General features: G+C 41.9%; 1 protein-coding gene across 1 annotated transcript in view; it reads right to left on the reverse strand.

The window, feature by feature from the left end:
• The window catches only part of FAM221A (family with sequence similarity 221 member A), a 44585-nt gene extending 29045 nt beyond the window's left edge, over positions 1-15540 (reverse strand). Inside the window, 3 exon segments of the mRNA XM_006146663.3 lie at positions 7727-7900; positions 15474-15502; positions 15505-15540. Coding sequence (XP_006146725.2) covers positions 7727-7900; positions 15474-15502; positions 15505-15540 — 239 coding nt within the window.
• Between the last annotated feature and the right edge of the window lie 10171 nt (positions 15541-25711).

The raw sequence follows: 25711 nt of genomic DNA on the forward strand, positions 1-25711 counted from the left end.
CCCGCAAACATGGTGAACGTCCCTAGAACTCACTGGACTTTCTCTAAAAAGTGTGGCATACACCAACCTCATAAAGTGACACAGTGCAAAAAGGGCAAGGATTCTCTGTGTGCTCAGGGAAAGCGACATTATGACAAGAAGCAGAGTGGCTACGGTGGACAGGCTAAGCCTATTTTTCGGAAAAAGGCAAAAACCAAAAAGAAGATTGTGCCGAGGCTTGCATGTGCTGAGCCCAACTACAGATCTAAGAGAATGCTGGCGAGTAAGAGATGTAAGCATTTTGAACTAGGGAGGAGATAAGAAGAGAAAGGGTCAAGTGATCCAGTTCTAAGCCTCATCTTCCCTATTATGAAGACAACAAAATCTCAAGGTGAGTGTTCCCCTCACTTGATTACAGTTGGTCTATTTGTGAGGGAATAAGGTAATCAATAAAATTCCCCTTTGGGAAAATGTGATTCGCAGTACTACTTGTTTTGGATTGAATCTGACCAGCTGAGCTCACATCAAATGTTGTGATTATCTAATTTGGCATTTTAACCACTGGGGGCTTTGTGGGATCCTATTAGCATTTAAAACAAAGGTTATCAGGTTACTAAATAGGAATTTATGTTTCAGGTTAATAAGGAATTCTGGCCTGATCTCAAGGCACAATATGGAAATGTGACAAGTAATATAAGTCTTCAGACTTAATAATCTCACACTGCTTTAAATATTTTTTATGTGGAATAACTCAAGGAATATTAGAATAGGATTTCTGGGGCATTAAGCCCCCCCAGTGGAATCATACAGGATATTCTATCCCTTATTTAAAAGGCGTCTTGGGAACCAGCAGTTAGCGTAATGGCTATGTCGCTGGCCTCCCACGTAGTCGACCGCGGTTCGCGTCCCGGACCCGGTGGCTTAAAACTCACGCCAGGCGCATGTGCGTGCGTGCCCAAGATCCCGAGAGGAGAATGGAGGAGAAGGGATTGCGGTGTGACCATCCCCTCTGGGGGGTGATTTCTCACTTTCTGTCTCTATGTCTTTCTCTGTCTGTCTGGCGAGCGCACGCGCCCTGTAGCGAAAACCTCTCAAAAAAAAAAAAAAAAAAAGGCGTCTTAATAGTTTCAAATTATACATCCTGTTCAGTCTCGTTTATGATAGCACAGTAATCGTACGTGTTTCTGGAATACAGCCTAAGGTTTTGATACATGCATACATTGTGTATGGACCAAATCAGGTTAAAGCCCTATCCATCACCTTAAACATTCATGATTTCTTTGTAATGAGAACAGTGAACATCCTGTCTTGTAGCTGTTTTAAAGTACACATTGCTGATAATCCTACTATAGGCTAAGAATTGACTCCCATCTAACGTACCATTTGACCGATCTCAACTGTCTTCCCCCTCCTCCAGCCTCTGGTAACTACTATTTTCTACGTCTATGAAAACAACTATGTTCAATTCTACACATGACTTAGATCATGCAATATTTCTTGTGTGGGGCTTAAATGTCTTCCCAGGGCATCCATGTTGCTGCAAGTGACAGGATTTCATTCTTTTTAAAGGCTAGTTTTCCATTGTTTCTATATCACATGTTGGTCCATCCTTTCATGGACGCTTAATTGATCAGCTATTGTGAATAGCACTGCAATAAAATGGGAGCACAGAACAAAAGAATTACTTATTTTTTATTTTATTTGCGTGTGTTTTGTTTGTTTGTTTGTTTTTAATTTTGACCAGAGAGACAGAGAGACAGAGAGAAACCAAGCCACCAGGTCTGGGACTCAAACCATAGTCGGCTATGTGGGAGTGTCCAGAGCCTTAACCACCACGTCACCCACTGCCCCTCCAATTTTAATATAATTTAAATTTTAATTTTTTACATCAAAATAAATTACCGTTATTTTTTTAAAGCCAATGCTTTGTTAAAATACTTAACTAATTTTTTTTAAATAGACCACTTTGTTCCTTGTCATAAGGTGATAGTCAGTAAAATAACATAAGTTTGTTAAATGCAATGCTAATCTAAATGCAAATTAAACTAACAATGAGATACTGGGTCAGCAGGTGGCTTGGTGGTTAGGGCACTGGACACTCCCACATAGCTGACCACGGGGTTCAAGTCTCAGACCTCGTGGCTTGCTTTCTCACTTTCCTTCTCTGTGTGTCTGTCTTTCTCTGGTCATATGAAAATGACTGAATGAATAAGTAAAATTAAGTAAATAATTCTTTTTTACTTAGCAAAAAGGGTCAACTTTCTAAAAAGTATATATAACATACAATTACATACTTTATAGTTACATATAGTTGTTGATAATATCACAAAAGAACCAATTCAATTATTTAATAATGTTTCAAAAAACTTCAAGGAAGTTTCAAGAACTTTAAAGTACAGTTCTATCCTTTAACCCAGAAAGTACATTTTGGACAATATAACCTAAGAAAATAAAATAACTCCATGTGTTTAAAAAAAAAAAGGCTTTGTGCATAAAGACAGCATTAGCAACAGTACTTAAAACAGCAAGAATATATGAGGAGACTTCAAAAAGCTTGTAGAGGGAACCAGCAGTTAGCATAATGCTATGCTATGTTGCTGGACTCCCACGTAGTCGACCGCGGTTCGCGTCCCGGACCTGGTGGCTTAAACTCATGCCAGGCACGTGTGTGTACGTGCCCAAGATCCCGAGAGGAGAATGGAGGAGAAGGGACTGTGGCGTGACCATCCCCCCTGGGGGGTGATTTCTCGCTTTCTGTCTCTATGTCTCTCTCTGTCTGTCTGGCGAGCGCATGCGCCCTATAGCAAAAAACCTCTCCAAAAAAAAAAAAAAAAGAAAAGAAAAAGCTTGTAGAAAATGAAATGAAAGTATGAGTTTACTGTGGTACAAACAATTTTGAGATCCAAGCATATTTTTTTCATAATATGGATGTTCCATGAACTTTCTGAAGACTTCTTATATAGAAACACTTAAGGGAACGGATAAGTGAATGAGTAGAAAACAGTTTTCAAACATTTTTTTGGCAGTGAAACACTTTCTTCAGGCCACTCTGTCATGGTGGTTGGACCCATTGGATCCCCCATGACTGACAACAGTTCAAGCCCAAGACCTGGCTACTTGAAAAACACCAGGTACATGTGCATGTTTGCTCAACATCCTGAAAAGAGGGAAAAACAGAGATGGAACAGCAGCAGGACCATCCCCCATGGGAGATGCATTCTCTCTCTCTCTCTCTCTCTCTCTTTGGATTTCTATGGCAAGTACACATGCTCTCTGGCAAAAGTTTAAAAAAATGGATGCATGTAAAGAACTATTTTGAAGAAAATGGATACATATACATGTTACATAGAAAAAAAAGAAAGGTTTCTACCCTAAGAAGCCGAGAATGGAAGAAAATACTAAGGTCAAATTAAAAAGAAGATGAGAATAACAAAAGACCAAGGGTCAATAAAATTAAAAAAATAATCAAGGAAGAGGTACAGAATATGCGATGACTACACTACCACTGCACTAGCCGAAACTGTGGGCAGGTATTAGCAATCTTGTTTGTGATTACTACATAACCACGCGGGAACATAGCTCTGTTATTCTGTCCAGAAAAAAATGGTTTAGTATTTTATACACACACATAAATAAAAAATTATACACATATAGTTCAAAAGTATTAAATGCAGCCAGGTGAGTCTTCTACTTTTCCACATATTCATTCATTTCTCTCTTTGTTTTTTTTTTCCCCAAACTTTTGCCATAGGGTGTGCGCACTTGCCAGGGAGAAAGAGAGAGAGAGGGAAAATGAGAAATCACTCCCCACCCCGGGGTAGATGGTCAAGCATCAATTCTTTCTCTTCCATGCTCCTCTCAGGATTTGGGGCAGGCACGCACACGTACTTGACATGACTTTCAAGTTGCCAGGTCCAGGACTCAAACTATGATCAGCCATGTGCCTGCTGCCCCTCTCCATTTCTCTTAATAATCATATGTCACTATTTTTTTCATTGCCACCACAATCCTTTCCCCTTCATTCCTCATTCATCCCAGTCTGTTTGGGGCATGTGTGTACACGCACACGGCCAATGTTTTTAAGCCACTGGGGCCAGGATTCAAACCACTGTTGGCCATGTGGTATCTGGCTCCCCATGCACAGGGCTTTAAACATTACATTAGAAGACTAGCCTCATGAATCACTTTAATGGCTGGGGGGGGTTGGAATGAGACCTTAGTGACCAGTACTAAAGCATAACTTCTCCACTGAAGTTGGGTTTGATTTTTGAGGACCAGCTCTATACTGCATAAATACACATAAATAAGAAACTAACATCGAAATTGTACAAGAATAAATTATAAACCTATCATGAATTTATCAAATTCTTCTTCAGTTCTGAAAGATATCAACCTCTCACCCTCCATTCCTTCACAGTGTTTTTAGTTGGAGTTGCTACACAAGTTTAAAAACAATCTACTCTAGATACATTACTCATCCTAGCAATTGCCTAATAACCTTTGGCAAACTGCAACTGTGTAAACAGCAACTATACAAAGAGTCTCTCCTGAAAGAAGAGCCTCAGAAACAAACAGGGCAGTTCCTCTTCAATGATTCCCTTAAATAGAAAGTTAAAAGTTGTTTACCTAGTCAGGTCCTGAGCTGCTAAGATGCTGCTTCATGTGGGAGACCCAGGTTCCATTTGGGGCCCATTATAAAGGCTGGGTGTGGTGGAACGGGCCTGTAATTCCAGTGACTCAAGAGGGTGATGCAAGAGGCTGAGACAGGAGGATTTTGAGCACAAGGATGGCTGGGTAACACAACGAGACCCTGTCTAAAAGCAAAATGGATGTGTAGCGGCTAGGAGGCAGCACAGTGGTTAGGGTGCCAAATCAAACATGGCTGACTCTGCGGTTTGAGTCCTGGACCCAGCAGCCTGAAAAATAAGCCAGGCACATATCCCAGAGGAGAAGAGATTGCAGCCTGGCCATCCCCCATCGTGGGTGATTTCTCATTTTCCCTTTCTCTCTGTCTCTCTCTGGTGAGGACACTTGACAGAAATCTTTAAAAAAAAAAAAAAAAAAAAAAAAAAGAGAGAGAGAGAGAGAAACAGATGTGATGGTGCATGCCTGCGGTCTCAGCTGGGCAGAGGATGGTGAGATGACAACACTCTGTAACAAAAAGAGGGTGGTGGAGTAAGGGAGGAGGCTGGACCTGTAGCATGGTAGTTAAGGCCGCTGAATTCCACATGGTCAATTGTGTGTTTTGAGTCCTGAACCCAGCATCCCAAAAAATATTTTGGGTGCATGTGTATGGGTCCCTAAAATCCCAAAAAGAGGGAGAAACTGAAGAGAAGGGATTCCAGTGTGACCATACCCCATAGGGGGTGCTTTCTTACTTTCTCTATCTCCTCTCTCTCTCCCTTCTTCCTTCCCTCCCTCCACTGAGTGTGTGTGTGTGTGTGCCCTCTGTCAAATAAGAATAAGGAGGAAGGAAGGAAAGAAGGAAGGAAGGAAGGAAGGAAGAGGAAGAGGGAGGAGGAAGAGAAGAAAGATAGGATGAAGAGAAGGAAAAGAACTTCAAGTTGCCAAAAAAAAGTACATAATAAGTTTAGTGATTTTTTTTTTTTTTTTTTTTTGTGCTTGGTCATTTTGACCCTTACTGTGAGATGGTACTTGAATTAAAAGCAGACACACAGCGGGGCTAGCAGATGGCACAGGGGTTACGTCACTGGACTCTCACATGGTCGACTGCAGTTCGAGTCCTGGAACCAGTGGCTTAAAAATTACCCTGAGCATGTGTGCATGTGTGCCCCAGATCCAAGGAGAACAGAGAAGAAGGAATTAAAGCATGGCCATCCCCCAGGGGATGATTTCTCACTTCCCTTCTCACTGTCTCTGTCTCTGTCTCTGTCTCTGTCTCTCTCTCTCTCTCTCTCTCTCTGTTAAAAAAGTACATGCACCCTAACGCAAAAACCTCTTAAAAAAAAAAAAAGTAAACACACAGCAAAATGCAAACCTCGGGTACAGGTAACACACCTCAATGACTGGAACCTCATGCATTTCCTTTCATATACATGCTTTTCTTGAACCAAGCCATTTGTAATAAAAATCAGTATCCTTGTACATATTTTTGTTTGTTTAAAAAGGTATTTAGGGCCAACAGGTGGCATGGCATGATGGTTGAGGCACTGAACTATTACATGGCCAACTATGGTTTGAATCCTAGACCTGGTGGTTTGTTTTCTCACTTTCTCTCTCTCTCTGTCTCTCTTTGGTGAGCAAACATACCCTATAGCAAATTGAAAAAATAATAATAAATAAAATTAAATAAATAATTCTTTAAAAAAAAAAAAAAAAGAGGTGTCGACATAGTAGTTCCCTCTGGTATGAAGGGCAATTAGTAAATCTGAAGAGAAATGCATCTAAGAGGGACCAGCAGTTAGCATAATGGCTATGTTGCTGGACTCCCACGTAGTTGCCCGCGGTTCAAGTCCTGGACCCAGGGGCTTAAACTCACGCCGGGCGCCTGTGCGTGCATGCCCAAGATCCCGAGAGGAGAATAGAGGAGAAGGGATTGCAGCATGGCCATCCCCCCTGGGGGGTGATTTCTCGCTTTCTGTCTCTCTGTCTCTCTCTGTCTGTCTGCGCGCCCTATAGCAAAATCCTCTTCAAAAAAAAAAAGGAGAAATGCATCTAAGGGCCAGCAAGCAGTGTGGTAGTTAAGGTACTGGACTCCTACATGGCTAACCATGGTTCGAGTGCCAGAGCTAGCGACTTGCTTTCTCGCTGCCCTCTCACTCTTATGAGCAAACCTGCTCTATAGCAAATTAAAAATTATAATAATAAATAAAATTAAATAAGTAATTCTTTTTTAAAATTTTAAGGCCGACAGATGGAATAGTGGTTAAGACACTGGACTCCCACATGGCCAACCACAGTTCAGGTCCCAGACCTGTCAACTTGAAATTCATGCTGGGTGTGTGTGTATATGCCCAAAATCTCAAAGGAAGAATACAGGAGAGGGATTGCAGCAGGGCATCTCTCCTGAGGGGGTGATTTCTCACTTCCTCTCTCTCCATCTCTCTGTCTCACCAGTGAGCACATGCACCCTATAGCAAAAATCTCTCTAAAACAAACAAACAAACAAAAAAAGAAATGTTTCTATTTGTAGATGGGCAGCAAAATCCATGTAGATCAATGTAAGCAACTATTAAAGAAGCCATGCAGACTCACCATCTGTCCTCTACCACGGCCAGTGATGGGAGAGGTAGATTCTGCTACCCACTTGCATTGGAAGACCCCAGGAAAGCTGGTATGGTTTTTACCAATGGCAAGAGAAGAATGGCATAGGGATAGACTCCATGATGACTTCTAATAGGGTATGATGGAATTTTCAAGATTACAACTAAAAAAAAAAAAAAAAACTTTAGATAATGTCTACTACTTATATAAAGGCCTATTTTTTTTTCTTAATCACCACAGAGTTATCAATAAAAGGAAGATCTATCTGACTAGTTTTTTGTTGTTGTTGTTGTTGCTTAATTTTCTAATGATCGGAAAATTGCAATGGGGCTGGCAGGTGGCGTGTTGGTTAAAGACGCTGCAGTCCCACATGGCCGACCACAGTTTGAGTTCTGGATGCGGTGCCGTGCTTTCTCACTTTCCTCCTCTCTCATGCTCTGTCCCTCTCTGGTCAAATTTAAATAAATAAATAAAGTTAAATAAAATAATTGTAAAAAAAGAAAATTGCAATAAAATATCTTACCTATGTGTACAAAAGCACAATGTCTCTGGGCCGACTAGTTTACAATCCATTCCAGTTGGTGACCGCCAGCTCACAAATAACCTGTTCTGTAAGCGCATAGGTAAAACTTTTCTTTTGTATTCTTCATATTCTTCAGGAGTGAAAAGTTTCCCTCCATCATCTTCACCAACAATTCTAAAATAATAAACACTTCTCTTAACTTGTGAGTATTTATTTTCAAGGTTAAAAATGCTAAACTCTACGATTGAGGTATACTTGTATAGTCAAAAGGCTGCTTCATTCAACTTTGACTTTTCCCTTTAGGCACATGTTAATAAATTACAATAGTAATAAAATGTTTGCTTCTGATGCAATTCAGGTATATCCCAAAATATGACACCTTGGCATTTGAGCACACAGCAGGAGGAGAAAGCCCACCTTCACCTTCCCCTCACCCTTTTTTCCTGAAGTCATAAAACTTTCATTCCAGAAGTGCCCTCCTATGACCAGAGGGAGGAAATATCCCTATCTCTGAAGACGCAGAGATACAGAAAAGAATTTGAACAAACAGGTCTTACGAAGTTCTCCCTAGTTATTAGATCATACCTTTGTCCTCTAACCATGTTTCTCCATAACTGCCCACTCTTCATCAAGCCTAAACTTTAAAAATACACAGGATTCCATTTCTTTGGCTTTTCATTTTCTAAATGTCCCCACATCACATAAAAATTATATTATTTTAAATAAATATGTATGTTTTTCTCTTATAAATCTCTTTTATAATAAGTACCTCAGCCATAAGGTTAGTGACAACTGAGGAAGAAATCTTTTCTCCTCTATACTTCCTATATAAAATAGAATGACAGGGCCAGGAAGTAAAGGAGGCTGGATCCCACATGGCTGACTGCGTGGTTCAAGTCCTAGACCTGTCGGCTTGAAAATCATGTGTGTATGCTTGACCAAAATCCCAAAAGGAAAACGGAGGAAAAGAGGGACTACAGCATGGCCATACCCCGAGGGAGTGATTACTCACTTTCCCTCTCTATCTCTTTGTTTCTCTCTGTGAGTACACACACCCTATAGTAGAAACCCCCCCCCCAAAAAAAAAAAGAATTACAAATAAAATCAATATAGTCATAATATTTAACTTTACTGATCAATGTTTATCAATGGAGAATTACCACTATGTATCTCCATCTCTCCTTTGTTTCTGAATGAAACATGTTCATTCTTCTCATTAAATGTTAAATCCTAACCTGCTAAAAATTCTAACATTTGTTCTACTTTAAAAATAGCCAAGGGGCCAGCAAGTGGCATGATAATTAAGGCACTGGACTCCCACATGGCTAACCTCTGTTCAAGTCCTGGAACTGGCCCCTTGAAAATCACACCAGGCGCATATGCATGCATGCCCAAAGTCCCAAGAGGAGCAAGAAGGGACTGCAACGTGGCCATCACCCCTGAGGAGTGATTTTTCACTTTCCCCTCTCACTACCTCTGTCTTTGACCAGTAAGCACATGCACTCTGTAGCAAAAACCTAAAAAAACTTTAAAAAAAAAAAAAAATAGGACGTAGCCAAAAAAAGAACACAAAAATATCAATGCAGAGGCCAACATAACTAATTCTCATACCTGATTCCAAACACTGGTTTAAAATTTAAACTACCACTTAAACTAAAAACACATAGATCTGTACAAGCTCAGATCCACATCTGCATATTGGGTAATCGGAAGTCAGGTTCAAAAGTAAGACCCCAGAATTTTACGGGAAAAATTAAGCCAGAGGGCTTGTGTAGCCAGTGAGAGAAAGAACCCCCCAATTGGGCATGATCACACTCCAATCTCATTTTCTTCATTTCTCCATTCTTTCTGTATTGGGGCATGCCCACACATGTCTGGCATGTTTATCCAAGAAACCCAGGCTGAGACTTGAACTGTGGTTGGCCATGTGGCATCTAGTTCTGCAGTCGGTCATATGTGATCTGGCTCCCAATGCTCAACACATTAACCATTGTGGAATGGGGCCAACCTATAAACACTCAATATCTCTATGTAAAGAAATTAAGTTTGTCTCTCTCAAACAAAGCACAATTTTAAAAAGTTCTTCAAAACTGAAAAAAAAATTATCCTTGAAATACTCCCTTTTGGGAGCAGCAGTTAACATAATGGCTATGTCGCTGTACTCCCATGTAGCCGACCGTGGTTCGAGTCCTGGACCCGGTGGCTTAAACTCACACCGGGCGCATGTGCGTGCATGCCCAAGATCCCGAGAGGAGAATGGAGGAGAAGGGATTGTGGCATGGCCATCCCCCCTGGGGGGGTGATTTCTCGCTTTCTATCTCTCTGTCTCTCTCTGTCTTTCTGGCGAGCATAAGCACCCTATAGCAAAAACCTCTTCAAAAAAAAAAAAGAAATGCTCCCTTTTAAAAAGTCATGCCAAGCATGGTTTATAGAATGCTACATATTATCTTTTACAGGAAAGTGTTATTTATGCTCCTGAAAAGAATTTCCCACCAGGCCTATCCCAACCATTTTGCAGGTTCTGTAAGAAACACCTGGAAACCCACAGTCCTCAAATCTAAATATAGTCAGGTGCCACATGACAACATTCTCATCAATGACAAAACACATAAACTACAGTGGTCACGTAGAATTATAATAGTGGGCCAGCAGGTGGCACGGAGGTTAACTTGGCTAGATTCCATGTGACCAATTGCATAGTTCAAGTCCCAGATGCTGTGGCTTGAAAAATATGCCAAGTGTGTGTGTTTGCATGCCCAAAATCCCAAAAGGAGAATGGAGAAGAAGGGATTACAACAAGTCATCCTCCCTGGGAAGTTATTTCTCACTTTCTCTCTCTGTGTCTCTCTTCTCCATCTCTCTTCAACCTCCAAAAAGCACACGCACCCTTATAGCCAACTAAAAATAAATAAATAAATAAATAACAAAAAGATTATAATCGAACTGAAAAATTCCTTCGCCTAGTGATGGAGCTGTCATATTGTCTTTGTGCAATACATTATTCACTTGCTGTGGTGAAGCCGGTATAGACACACCTACTGTCACATAAAAGTATGGCACAGGCCCAGATGCTGTGGCATAGCATTAATACTAGTGCCCGCAATGCTGGAAGCTATACGGCAACCACAGTGTGGATCTCAGGTGCCCCTGAAGAACATACCGAGTGCACACGTGGATCCTGAGGAGCTGGAGAGCTCAGGAAAAGGGATCATGGCATGCTAAGACCGTGTCAAGGATGCTTTCTCTCCCACTCCTACCCCTCCATGCATGTGCACATACTTTCTTATCATTAAAAATACAGCACATTGGGGCCACTAGGTGATGTGGTGGGTAAGGAGCTGGACTCTCACATGGTCGACTACAGTTCAAGTCCAGACCTGGTAGATTGCTTTCTCACTTTCCACTCTCTCTCTGTATCTCTCTCTGGCCAAATTAAATAATAATAATTAATAAAATTAAATAATTATACATATACACACACACACATACACACACATACACGCGTACAGAACATTTGGGGCCAGCTGGTGGTGCAGTGGTTAAGGTGCTAGACGCCCACATGGCCAACCACAGTTCAAGTCTCAGACCTGGCAGCTTGCTTTCTCACTTTTTCTCTCCCTCTCCCTCTCTCTCTCTCTGGTGAGTGCATATGCCCTATAGCAAATTTTAAAATAATAAAAATAAACAAATAATTCTTTAAAAGTGTATTGCAAATTTGGGACCAGCAGTTAGCGTAATGGCTATGTCGCTGGACTCCTACGTAGTCAACCGCGGTTCGCGTCCCGGACCTGGTGGCTTAAAACTCACGCCGGGCACGTGTGCGTGCATGCCCAAGATCCCGAGAGGAGAATGGAGGAGAAGGGATTGCGGCGTGGCCATCTCCCTTGGGGGGCGATTTCTCGCTTTCTGTCTCTCTGTCTCTGTCTGTCTGGCGAGTGCACGCGCCCTAAAGCAAAAACCTCTCAAAAAAAAAAAAAGTGTATTGCAAATTTGCAAATTTAATTATGTGTGTATAGTACCTGATACTTGATCATAATAATAAAAAACTGCTACTAGTTTATGTATTTGCTATAATTTTTTATCTTTACTTATTAAAATAATAATTTTACTGTGGCTCAGATGTGGTAGTGCATGCTTGTTGCTGCTGCTAGGCAGGCTGAGGTCACATGGGAGGCCTAGGTTTGAGTTGTGGGTGTGGTCCCAGCTATTCTGAAGGTTGAAGCAGAAGGACCACAACACAGCAAAACCTTCCATACGTATAACACCACCATGTTTTCCCCTCTTTTCTCTTTCACAATACAAATCACTTCTGTGATCCCAAAATATGTGGGAATTTCTCCTCATTACCAAGCAAACAATTTTGTAGCAGATAACCAGCTGAGCATCCTCTAACCCAAGTCAATTCAATTCTGATACTATCTACCTAGAGACAGCATCAGATTCCACAGGTTGAAGCTCAATAGCCAAGATTGCCTTCCCCTTCATGGCCCCCCCCTTCCACTTCAGATTCTAGAAGCAGGTGTGGGTTTCCAAAACTTCTGACCAAAGTTACAGGTTGGGGTTCTCACAGTCCCTCTCCTCTTTAGGTTTGATTAACTTGCTGAGTGGCTCACAAGACTCAAGGAAACACTGATTACTGGTTTACTACATATTGTAAAGGATACAGATGAAGAGATGCATAGGGCAAGGCAAACAGGAGTGGGTACAGAGTTTCCATGCCCTCTCTGGCCCACCACCCTTCAGGAACCTCCATCTGTCCAGAAGCTTCCAGAACCCTGTCCTTCGGGGGCTTTTTGTTTTTTAAATTTCCTATACAGTGTGTGTACTTGCTGAAGAGAGAGAGAAACAGAGACAGAAAGAAAGAGAGGGAGAGAAAATGAGAAATCACACCCCCTCCAGGGAGATGGCCACATCACAATCCGTTCTCCTCCATTCTCCTCTTGGGATTTTGGACACGCATGCACATGGTCCAGCATGTTTTTCACCACTGGGTCCAGGACTTGAACTGTACTGCTGGCTGTGTGGGATCCAGCCATCTTAATCACCAGATCACCAGCTGGCCCTGTCCTTTAGGGTTTCTATGGAGACTTCATCACACATACATAAAAGCTAATAGACTAGGTGGGAACCTAGCAAAGCCTGTTTGTTCAAGTTCATGGCCTATGTGAATTCCTTCCTCCTGGGTATGGGGCAGGACCCTTTTGTAATGAGGATCTTAAGTCTAGGGGAATCTTGGGGTCTCTCTGACCTACCCTGGAGTGAAGGAGAAGGTCATTGTGTCTTTCACTTTTCTCTCCCTAATGCTGTTCTGAAGCTACTTTGGGAACCAAGGACAAGAGGCCAAATACTTAAGAGTCAGGAATCCTGGATGAAAACCAAAACATACATATATATTATATATATATATGTATATATATTATATATATATATACACACACACACACATATATAAACATGCACACAAAATCATATCACACCCTGTCTAAAACACACACTACACATGCACGCACACGCTTACTATAAAATAGTACGCCACCAGCAGCAGCCTTCTATACATCATATTTATTGCATCTGTTGATTGCATCACTTTCTCTCCTGCTTGATTTAACCTCATGTGGTTTTGTTCAGCATGGTCTTTCCAGTGGGACAAGATATGCTGGTTCATTCAGAAAAAAATCTGAGCAAACAGGCCTTGCCAAGTACCCTCCCACTCCATTTTTACATTAGATGACCTGATCTTTTGTAGGCCTAGACTAAAATGTGTGCTTTTTCCCAGTTTTAACAAAAAAGTTTAAGAAATGTTAAAAAAAAAAAAACCTTTAACAGAACAATCTTATAAAAACATAAAAGAAAATATTTTTGTACAGCTGTACAACGTGCGTTTTAAGTCAAGTGTTACTACAAAAGTCAAAAAGTTTTAACAAATTTAAAAGGTTTATAAAGCAAACTAAAGTGAATGTTACTAAAATACTTTTTGTTAGAGATGTTTGCTATAGGGTGCGTGCACTCGCCAGGGAAACAGAGACAGAAAGCGAGAAATCAGCCTACGGAGGGGATGGCTATACCACAATCTCTTCTCCATTCTCCTCTTGGGAACTTGGGCACACAAGCACACACACCCAGCCTGAGTTTCAAGCCTCCAGATCCAGGACTTGAACAGTGGTCAGCTATGTTGGAGTCCAGCAACATAACCGTTATGCCATCTGCTGCTCCCTAAGAAAGATAGTTTTTATAAATTGAGTGGATCCTACCTGCATAGTGTTTATAAAGTCTACAGCGATGTCCTAGGCCTTCACTTCCACTCACCATTCACTCACTGACTTACCAGAGCAACTGTGTTACCACTGCCTATAGTAAGTACTCAGTATAGTAACATACTATACAGGATTGGAGCCCAAGGGCAATAGGTAGCACCATACAGCTCAGGTGTGTAGTAGCTCTACCACCTAGGTCTGTGTAAGCACACTCTATAATATTAAAAAACGCTGGAATCATCTAAGCACATGTTCTCGGACCTATACTGTCATCTTGAAGCAATGCTGAATCTAAGATATCAGTCAACATCAGGACCCATCAACCTACTCCCACAGAGAAGTCCTAGGGAACTAGGCCGGGTTGTGCCCTGCATGAGGGCTGGTGGTAACTGTTTGGACCCGAAACTAATGGTATTACCTGGCCTACCTGACCTTGCCACTGATACTGACCCATCACTCTCACTCTCACTTTTCTGGCTCAGAATTTCAAGGCAGTTCTAAGGATTACTCAAAACAGTAGGGCAGTTAGATGGACAGCCAGGTGATTTGGGGCGACCACTCATAAGCAGCTCCTCCAGCTTGGGTTTCTCAGGCCGAGCCTGATTGGTTGATTCACTGTTCGTCCCACCCAGGCATTCCTCAGCCTCAACTCCCCGTCCTCCAGAAATGCCCATTCTCCTAGTTTCCCAACTGCCGAAAACCTCTGTTTAGAGTCCCCCTTAAAAGAACACAACGCTCCAGGTGCATTCATTAGCCTTCCTGAGGTCCCAGAACAATGAATCTCATCCAGAGCCCAGAGCAAAAAAGACCCGATGCATTTCCAGCTTGCTGAAAGTTTTCCCAGAACCAAAATTACAGAAGTGTCGCTACCCCCGCTCCCGGAGGGAGGGGGGGGGCGATTTCTCGCTTTCTCTCTCTCTGTTTCTGTCTTTCTGGCCAGTCCACGCGCCCTATAACGAAAATCTCTCCAAAAAAGATAAAAATAAAAAACACAAACACACACACACACACACACACACACACAAGTATCTATCTCTCGAAACCAGCACCTAGGGGTTGGCAGTAGTTAGAAGTTCCCGGCTTATCCTATTCCTGAATAACGCGCGAACGTGATGTCTGCTAACAATTATAGGCCCAGAGTACTCGATGTGAAATTTATTCTTGAGTGTCCATTTAGATAACATGATTGGTCTTTTGCATAAATCTAGAGTTAATAGTCCTTGAAAGGCAACGGAGGGACCTCTTAAATGGCCTCGGAAGAGATATTATTTTACAGAACTACGAGCCATTACAATATCTAATTACAGAAAGGCAAAATTTTAAATGAATCTAGGCCTCCGCCAAAAGCCAGAAAACGGATCCCAGGAGCTCCAGCGCTCGCCTGCGAGGCTCCAGTCCGCGCCACCAGACCTCCTCCGACAGGGACCCCGGCCAGCCCCCGGCGTCCTTGCCCCAGCGGAGCGGCGGGTTGCAGGCCGCAAACCGCGGCTCACCTCCGGTACTCCAGGTACTCGTCCACCGCCGGCGGCCGCCGCGGGGCGGCACCGACAGCCGCTCCATGGCCGGCGGGGAAGCAAAACGAGTCCCGGCCGCGCGCGTGCAGAAGCCCGAGAAACCCGAGCAGGCCCCGCCCCGCCCCGGAACGCCTCCGGATTGGCCCCGCCCGGAACAACAGGTGTGCACGCGCGGTGACGGCGCAGGGCGCGCGCGCTGCTACCTGGCGCAGCACGCGAGGGCACCGGAACCTCTGTGTCCGCTCTGGCAGCCTGGAGCCCGGAACCCGGTGCGTGTTTTGCCGCTGTCCACAAGCCTTGCCCCTATCGCCTCTAGAACCCTTGCCTGGGCGGGCAGGCCTCCATGCAGGAAATAGCTTATTCCTGGACACAGCTCTTTCCATGGAACTCATCTCTTGGCATGTAAGTGGTTTGGGGAATGTTCAGGTTATCTCGATGCCCGCATCCTCATAAACGCCAGCTGTGTTTTCAGTATTTGTGTTTTTTAAAACTGTGGTATAAAATTAATAATCCTGAGACCAGCAGATGGCGTGATGATTACATCAGTGGACTCCCACGTAGGAGCGTGATTCCATTCCCAACCCGCAGGCTTCAAACTCACGCCTGGCTCGCGTATTTGCCCAAGATTCCGAGAGGAGATTGGAGAAGAAGGGATTGCGCTGTGGCCATCCTCCCAGAGGGGTGATTTCTCGCTTTCTGTCTCTCTCTGTCTCTTCAGTGAGCTCACGCTCCCTATAGCAAAAGTCTCTCTAAAAAAAATTTTAAAAAATAAAGTTGAATTGCCATGTGATTATGGCCATAATTATGTGGCCATAATTTGGTTTAGCAACCTGGAAAAGGAGTAGGAAATCCATCATTTCTCAGGAGTCATGAACAATACGGGGTATTGCCTTCAGTACCCTCTATAAATTGGGAGGGAGAGTCAGTACACAGTAAGAAAAATTATTTGTTGAACTTTAATGCTTGGTTTTAAGAAAACTGACCTACATATTTCAGGTCCAAAAGCAAAATACGGATTATGTAGACAAAGGATTTGGGCACTCCTTCCCCTTTGAAGTGCTCTTTTCCTCTTTCTAAAGTTACTCTCCTATTCTGGGCTTATTCCCATTTTGACTTCTTCTTTACTTACTTTTTTCTTTCCTGTCTTTCTTTTTCATGATAGAGCAGGAGAGAGAGAGAAATGCACTCTCCGTGCATCTGATCACTGCAGTCCCCTTCCTCCAGTCCTCCAGCTGGGCGGATCTTGGGCAGTCGAGTGTGTACATGCATGTTTCAGGCAAACCAGGCCAGGGATCCCAACCACTGTTACCATGTAGGATCCAGTTTCCCTTCACACTATCATTGTGTAGCTGAGCCATCCTTTTTTTTTTTTTTTAAGTTTATTGATTTATTTCTTCCATGAGAGAGGCAGGCACCCCTAAAAGAGTCTTCACACTATGATTCACCCTTACCTCAGGTAGCCTAGATCATGGGCATGCACACGCTAGGTGTATATACAGAGAAACCTCAGAACTCAGTCCCAAGGCATTCACATGTGGGTCGTTTGACATCACAGAGCCTTGCATTATGGTTGTACCACTCGGGCCCCTCCTCTCTCTGTTTTATTAACTATGCCCCACTGAGGTATTTTAAATCAATCACTAACTGGGACCAGCGGTTAACGTAATGGCTATGTCGCTGGACTCCCATGTAGTGGACTGCGGTTCAAGTCCTGGAACCGGTGGCTTAAACTCACACCAGGCACGTGTACATGTGTGCTCATGATCCCAAAAGGAGAATGGAGGAGAAGGGATTGCGATGTGGCCATCCCCCCGGGGGGTGGTGGTGGTGATTTCTCGTTTTCTGTCTCTCTGTCTCTCTGGCAAGCACACGCGTCCTATAGCAAAAACCTCTCCAAAAATAAAGAAGAATCAGTCATTAGCTAATAAGCTTTAAAGCCTCATGCATATTTGCATTTTATAGATACCTTTGAAAGTTAAAAGGCATTTGCAGTCAGATAAATAAAATCAAGTTCCTAATTTTGGGGAGAGATGCCTTCTCAGTACTCTCTCAAGTCACCACTGGTTTGCTGCTGCTGGTTTTACCTCTTTCTTTTTTATTTTTTTTTCTGAAACATTTTTTAATTAATTTACATTCATTCCCTAAGCATCGTCACAGCATACAAAATGTGATTTCCCATCCAGAATATACTATATAGTGGCTTAATCATGCATGTTATCAATAATTTCCATTTCTAGTTTCATATGTGTGTGTGTGTGTGTGTGTGTTTTAATCTCTATTTCTAACTCTCTGCCCTTTCACACCCTCCTCCCACACTGTCTCTGGTGTCTACAGTTGTTTTCCACTCCTTTTCATCCTTATTTTATTGATCACACAATTTCTTACATAATTTAACTACTTTGAATAGCAAGTTCAGCTGGTAATTTCAGGAAAAGCAGTTTTAACTTTAATAAATCAAAGACTCTTTCTGAGTGCTTAGCCCTGCTTATAAACAGTAACTAAACTAACAAAGTTGAATAGCAGGAAATACCAGGCCATGTGAGCTTATCGAAAAGTGGCAGGGGACTGTCTATGTAGGTAAATACAACTTAACAAATCTAGAGGGAAATAATTAAGATAGTGCAATTATGTACTCTTCCAAGAAGACACTGAAGCAGTAAAGTCTTCTGACCAAAGAATGTAAAAATACTGGCATGACACCAGTACTGAATAAACCAAAAAATGTTATCCTTGCTATACGTAAAACTGACACCTTTGCTAATTAGAATACTGTATATGGTTCTGACTTCTACTTTAATAAAACAATGCCATAAACTATAATTTCCTCCCAAAATGTAGCTAAATTGATGTAGGAAGTAGGATGAATAGGGGAACATGAAACTTGCCTAGACATGTGTTAGACATTTTCCTTATTTGATGCTCATAAAACCATGAAGTAGGGGCCAGCAGATGGTGTAATGGTTATGTCACTGGACCCCCACGTAGTCAACCACGGTTCGAGTCCTAGACCTGGCAGCTTAAAACTCACACCAAGCACGTATGTGTGCGTGCCCAAGATCCTGAGAGAAGAATGGAAGGAGAAGGGATTGTGATGTGGACATCCCCCCTGGAGGGTGATTTCTCGGTGTCTCTCTACAGTGTGTGCATGTGCCCCATGGCAAAAAAATCTCTCTCTAAAATTAAATAAATAAATAAATAAATAAATAAAACTATGAAATAGAGATTACCAGAATTTTGTAGTGATGTGTAAGTTAGGAATGCTTTCCTCTGCAAATAATGAAGTCCAACTAAAAGTGACTTAATTAAACTTAAAGTTTTTTTTTATTATTATTAAGAAAGGACAAAGGGGGCCAGCAAGTGATGTGGAGTTAAGGTGGCTGGATCCCAAATAGGCAGTTCGAGTCTGGGGCCTAGCAGCTTGAAAAACATGCTAAGTACAAGTGTGTGCTTTCCCAAAATCCTGAGAGGAGAATCAAAGAGAAGGGACTGTAGCGTAGTTATGCCCCCCAGAGTGGAGTTATTTCTCACTTTTGCCCTCTTTCTTTATCCATTGAGTACACACTCTATAGCAAAAGAAGGAAAGAAAGTAAGAAACAAACAGGGGTGGGCAATTGCTGACATTGATTCAAAGCATTTTCCCCATGATTACGAAACCTGTCACAGTCCAGAATTTACATCCAAATTCTAGGAAGGGAAAAGGAGAGCCACTAACATCAGCTATTCATTTTATCAAATAAGGAACAGTTTTTCTAGAAACTCCCTTGCAAAAGATTTTTATTTATGAGCTATTCACCTGGACACCTTGAGGTATAAAGAAGGTTTGAAAAGCAGATACGTACTTAAGTTTTCAGGCTCTATGATGGAGGTCAAGGGAAGGGTTAGAAATGTGTGCTGGGGAGCCAGCTCTCTGGCCTGATTGTTAAGGCAGCTGGTTCCCTTACAGCCAACCACACAATTCAAGTCCCAAACATGATGGCTTGAAAAACACACTGCCAGGACCAGCAGTTAGCGTAATGGCTATGTCGCTGGACTCCCATGTACTCAACCCCGGTTCGAGTCCCAGACCCGGTGGCTTAAACTCACGCCAGGCGCGTGTGTGTGCGTGCCTAAGATCCCGAGAGGAGAACGGAGGAGAAGGGATTGCAGTGTGGCCATCCCCCCTGGGGGGGTGATTTCTCGCTTTCTGTCTCTCTGCCTCTGTCTGTCTGGCGAGCACACATACCCTATAGCAAAAACCTCTCCAAAAAAAAAAAGAAAAACACGCTGCGTTCACGTGTGTGTGTGTGTCCATGCCCCAAATCCTGACAGTATGTTAAGAAATGGAGGGTAAGGGCTCCTCTCCCTCTCTCTCTCTGGTAAGCCTACGTGCTAACAATCCATTAACTAGGTTTTTTTTAATAATAAATGTGTATTGGGTTAAAAATGTACTCGGTTAGCCAGTTCACAGAGTCTGCAATGGCTTACCCTTAATCTGCTTAAATCCACACACACCCTTCTTTCCATACTGACATTTTACATTGAATGCATTCATCAGACCCCCTAAGGAAGGCATCCCCAGAAGTTCAGCCAGCTACTACATCCAACTTGAAGTTTAGAGTCTTTGCAGTCTTCTCTATCAGTTATTATTAATGATTTAGCAGTTGATAGCTATGGGAAAGGAAAAGTGTTTACCACTCCTCATCATCAAACTCAGTATTACTGTGAAAGGAATAGAATAGGATAAATGTAATAAAACCTCTCATTTCTAAAAGGTGACAAAGGGAAATATACAGACCACACCAAATGGCCCATGACACATACTAAATCCTACTGGGCAGAAATAGTAATGACTCCAACTTCCAACAGTGGAGAACATTTCTTGCACAGTCAATCAGATGAGGCAGTTTCTGATAGAAATCCTTGGTAGAATCCACCTTAGCCATCATCTCCGAGCTTCTAGTGTACCTCTTTGGAAGATGTTCTTATCCTGAAACCACCACTGGCCTCGTTTTAATGGCACTAGGGAAAATGACATTTCTGGGGAGAAATGCACAACTTTCACACCCCACTCCCTGTTGATGCAAGTGCAGGATTCAGGTGGCAGTAAACAATCAAAAGTCACAAGCTTTTTCCAGGTTTGAGATTTTGAAGGGCAATGAAGTTTTCTCATTTTTTTTTTTTTAAGTTTGCTGTACGGCACATGTGCTTGCTGGAGAGAGACAGAAAGAAGAAAAATGAGCAATCATCCCCCCAGGGGAGATGACTATGTGGCAATCCCTTCTCCATTCTCCTCTCAGGATTTTGGGTGCACACACACACGCACCTGGCAATGATTTTCAACCCACTGGGTCTGGGACTTAAACCACAAAGTCAGCCATGTGGGATCCAGTCATTTTTTACCTCTATGCCACCACCTGGCCCAAGTTTCCTCAACTTGTTTTTGTTTTTCTTTGTTTTTTACCACAGGGTGCTTTTTACCACAGAAAGACACACAGAAACAGTGAGAGGATGGGGGATGGCCATGCTGCAGTCTCTTCTTTTCTGTTCTCCTCCTGGCATCATGGGCACGCACACACAGGCCTGGTGTGATTTTCAGGTCACCAGGTCCAGGACTCAAATCACAGTCGACCCTGAGAAGCCAGGACCTTAACCATCATGCCACCTGCTGGCCCATTTCCTCACATTTTTAGCATGCTTTCTTTTTCCTTTCAATCAATAGCAAGTATAAGTGACACAAACACCTATTTAGACAAAATCAATTTTTCTAACTTTTATTTGAACTCTTCTGTACATATGAAGTGCAAGCATAACATATGCATTGTTATTTGTTAAAGAATTATTTTATTTGACTTTATTTATTTATTTTAATTTGACCAGCGAGGGACAGAGTGAGAGAGGGAAAGTGGGAAAGCAAGCTACCAGGTCCGAGACACAAACTACGGTCAGCCATGTGGGAGTCCAGTGCCTTCAACCATCACGCCACCTGCCAGCCCCATGCATTGTTTCAGTTTTTAGTAAGAAAATGAACATTCAAGTAGTTACCATCCTATTTAAGAAGTTGTCGGGACTGGCAGGTGGCATGGCAGCTAAGGGTGCTGGACTCCCACATGGCCAACTGCGGTTCAAGTCCTGGATCTGGTGGCTTGCTTTCTCGCTTATCCTTCCCTCTCTCTCTCTGTTCCTCTCTAGTCAGATTAAAATAAATAAATGAATAATAAATGAAAGTTAAAAAATAGAATAATTGTTTAAAAATAAAAAAGTTGTCCAGTACCAGTATTTTTTGGTAATCTTTATTTTTTATAGAAAATGTATCCCTAAATTATGTTTAATCTTGCATACTTTTGAATCTCATAAGATTTTCTCTTTTAAAATTGCTTTTGAAATGCTCTTTGTGTTTTTAAGATACATCACTATTGATGCCTTGTTCATTTTTTAATAGTAATGAAGCAATTACAGTAATACTCTCTTACCTAAGAAAACTATATTTCAAGATCTCTGTTCAATTTCTGAAATCACTGACAGTACTGAACCCCGTATATACTATGTTTTTCCTATTCACACCTGTTATACAGTCTGATTTATCAATTAGGCACAGTAAAATATTAACAATAATAACTAACAATAGGATAGTTGTAACAATATACTGTAATAAAAGCTATATAATATGATCTCTCTTTCCAGCACATGGTCTAATAGTTAATGGAGCTGGATTCCACATGGCCAACTGCACCATTAGAGTCTCAGGTCCAGCATTTTGAAAGACATTCCTGGCTCATGTGCATGCATGCTCCAATCCTGAAAGACAGGACAGATGAAGGAGAAGGAACTGCAGCGTGACCATTCTGCCATCCTCCAGTGAGCATACACGCCTTCTGGCAAGATTAAAAAAGAAAAAAAAGATTTACTTATTCATTCTACTGTTACAGACATTTGGATTGCTTCCAGATTTTTGTTATAAATATTACTCTAATGAATATCCAATACACATCTCTCATGATGCAAGTGTTTCTCTAGGGATGCTTAAAACAACTTTATGGTAGGGGCCAGTGGATGTTGTAGTGACGAAGGTGCTGGACTCCTACATGGCTGACAGTGATTTGAGTCCCCAGCCCAACAACTTGAAACTCACACTAGGTGCATGTGCATGCATGCCTGAAATCCCAAGAGGAGAATGAAGAAAGGAAATACGTGTAGCCATCCCTCCAGGGGTGGGGAGTGATTTCTTACTTTCTCTCTTTCTGTTATCTCCGACGAGCACATGTGCCCATAGCAAAAATTATTCTCAAAAAAAAATTGGCCCATATAAAAAATTTTTTTCAAAAAAAAAAAAAAAAAAAAAAAAAAAAAAAAACACTTTATGGTATGTAAATCATACTTCAAAAAGGCTGTTAAAAATTACAGCTTTTTTTTTTCTTTTGAGAGGTTTTCGCTATAGGGCATGTGCGCTCGCCAGACAGACAGAGACAGAGAGACAGAAACCGAGAAATCACCCCCCAGGGGGGATGGTCACGCCACAATCCCTTCTCCTCCATTCTCCTCTCAGGATCTTGGGCACACATGCACACACGCCTGGCGTGAGTTCTAAGCCACCGGGTCCGGGACGCGAACCACGGTCGACTATTTGGGAATCCAGCGACATAGCCATTACGCTAACTGCTGTTTCCCAAAAATTACAGCATTTTAAAAGATCTCTCAAGTACAATGGTTCTCAGTCTTCAGTGTCCATTAAAATCACCTGCAGGGCTTATTAAAGCAGTTTGTTGACCACATCCCCAGGGTTCCAGGTTTAGAAAGGAAGGTGGAGCTGAGAATTTTATTTCTAATGTCTATTCTGCTAGTGTGGAGACTCTTTCAGGGTATATATGTAAATGTAGCATTGCTGAGTCGAACGATATGTGCACACTCTACACTCTACATAATGCCACTTTAGCAATTGTTTTCCAAAATGATTGTGTTCTGGAAAACACAATTTTTGTAATGTTCCAGTATAAAACTATTGCTTTATATCCTCACCATTTGAAATTGTCAGATTTTTTTTTATCAAGTTTACCAATTTTTATGGTTTGGATAATGGTTGAACCCCAAAGATTTTATATTTTTTTAATATGAATGTCTTCTAGAAATTCATGATGGGACTTGATTGTGTTATAATGGTGTTTGGTGAAAGCTTAATTCCTTTCAAGTATCCCAAAGTGTGATAATGTCATTAGAACAGGGACCCTATGACTGACTCTTCATGGATAGGTATATGCAATGGGAATGAGATCTCATACACAGAAACTTATGGACAGCGTCCCTGCTCAGAACCTTACCCTTTGCCATATTGTATTCTCACCAGAAGGCTGGCCCTCCAAACTGAACTGAATAAACCTATACATCTTTATAAAATCACAGTCTCAGGTATTTCTGTCAGCAATACAAAAATGGACTAATACAGCAACACTATGCTTTTAATGTGGTATCTCCCTGATAGCTAATGACGTTGAGCTCCTTTTCCTTTTTATTGACCCTTCCTACGTTCTCTTCCATGAAATGCCCATTCAAATTTCCTTTTGATTATTTTACTCATTTATAGGAATTCTTGCATATTCTGTACTCTACTCTTTTGTTATCTATATATGCTAAAGATATCATCTCCAGATGGTGGTATAAATGAACAAAAATTTTTTAGTGTTGGGTCAGCAGATGGCATTGAGGTGGCTGAATCCCACATGGCCAACAGCCCAGTTCCAGTCCCAGATCTGGCAGCTTGAAAGACATGCTGGACATGTGTACATGTGTACCCGAAATCCCAAGAGAAGAATGGAGAAGGGACTGCAGAATGGTCATCCCCCCGGGAGGGTACTTTTTCACTTTCCCTCTCTCACTGTCTATCTGTCTCTGGCAAGTGCACATGCCCTACAGCAAAATAAATACGTATTCATCTTTTTATAGTGTGTAGCTTTTGTGTCCTCATTCTATTTCATTTTAAAAAATTATTTTATTTAACTTTATTTATCCATTTATTTATTTATTTAAATATAACCAGAGAGGGACAGAGTGGGAAGGAAAGAAAGAAAGAGAGAGAGAAAGTGAGACAACAAGGTCCAGGACTCTAACAGCAGTCAGCCATGTGGGGATCCAGCACCCTTAACCACCATGCCACCTGCCAGTCCCATATGTCCTCTTTCAAAAACCATTTCCTAACCAATGGTCATAAATATAATCTTTTTTTTTTCTTTTTTTTTTTTTTTTTTTGTACAAGCTGCCAAGTCCAGGACTCAAACTACAGTTGGTCATGTGGGAGTCCAGTGCATAAACCACCATGCCACCTGTTGGCCCATATAATCTTATATATTGTCTTCTAAAAAGCTTACATTTATAATGCTAACAGGGACCAGCAGTCAGCGTAATGGCTATGTCACTGGACTCCCATGTAGTTGACCATGGTTCACGTCCCAGACCCAGTGGCTTAAAACTCACACCATGCACATGTGCGCAAGATCCCGAGAGGAGACTAGAGGAGAAGGGATTGTGGCGTGGCCATCCCCCTGGGGGGTGATTTCTTGCTTTCTGTCTCTCTGTCTGTCTCTGTCTGTCTGGTGAGCACATGTGCCCTATAGAAAACCTCTCAAAAAAAAAAAAAAACTATAATGCTAACAGTCCCAGAACTTGACATTTGTAGGTTAAGTTCCCAATTTCGTTATTTTCATTATGAATTCCCAATTGTCCCACACCATTTGTTGAGCACTTTTCATTTTCTACTAATATGTTGAATATACCAATGTGTGTAGATTTCAATATGGACTTCTGATTAAGTTTCACATTCTATTTGTCTACACTTTACCAAAAAAATCCTGTGTTATAGTTTCATACTAAGACATGGTAGAATAAATATCACAAAGTTTCTGTTTCTTTCAAGATTGTCTTAATTAATTTGGTTTGTTTGTACTTCCATCTAAATGTTAGAATTGGTCTGTCAATGGGACCAGCAGGTGGCATAATGGTTATGTCACTAGACTCCCACGTGGCTGACCACAGTTCAAATTCCAGACCCAGTAGCTTGAAACTTACACCAGGCGCATATGTGTGCATGTGTACCCAAAATGCCAAAAGAACAGTGGAGAAGAGATTACAGTGTTTCCATGTCCCCGGGGGGCAGGGGGGGGGTTGTGATTTCTCACTTTCTGCCTCTCTCTCTGGCAAGTACATGCGTCCTATAGCAAAAATCTCTCAAAAAAAAAAAAAAATTGGTCTGT

The sequence above is a fragment of the Tupaia chinensis genome, unplaced genomic scaffold, assembly GCF_000334495.1.
Source record: "Tupaia chinensis unplaced genomic scaffold, TupChi_1.0 Scaffold000184_1, whole genome shotgun sequence".
Lineage (NCBI taxonomy): Eukaryota > Metazoa > Chordata > Mammalia > Scandentia > Tupaiidae > Tupaia > Tupaia belangeri.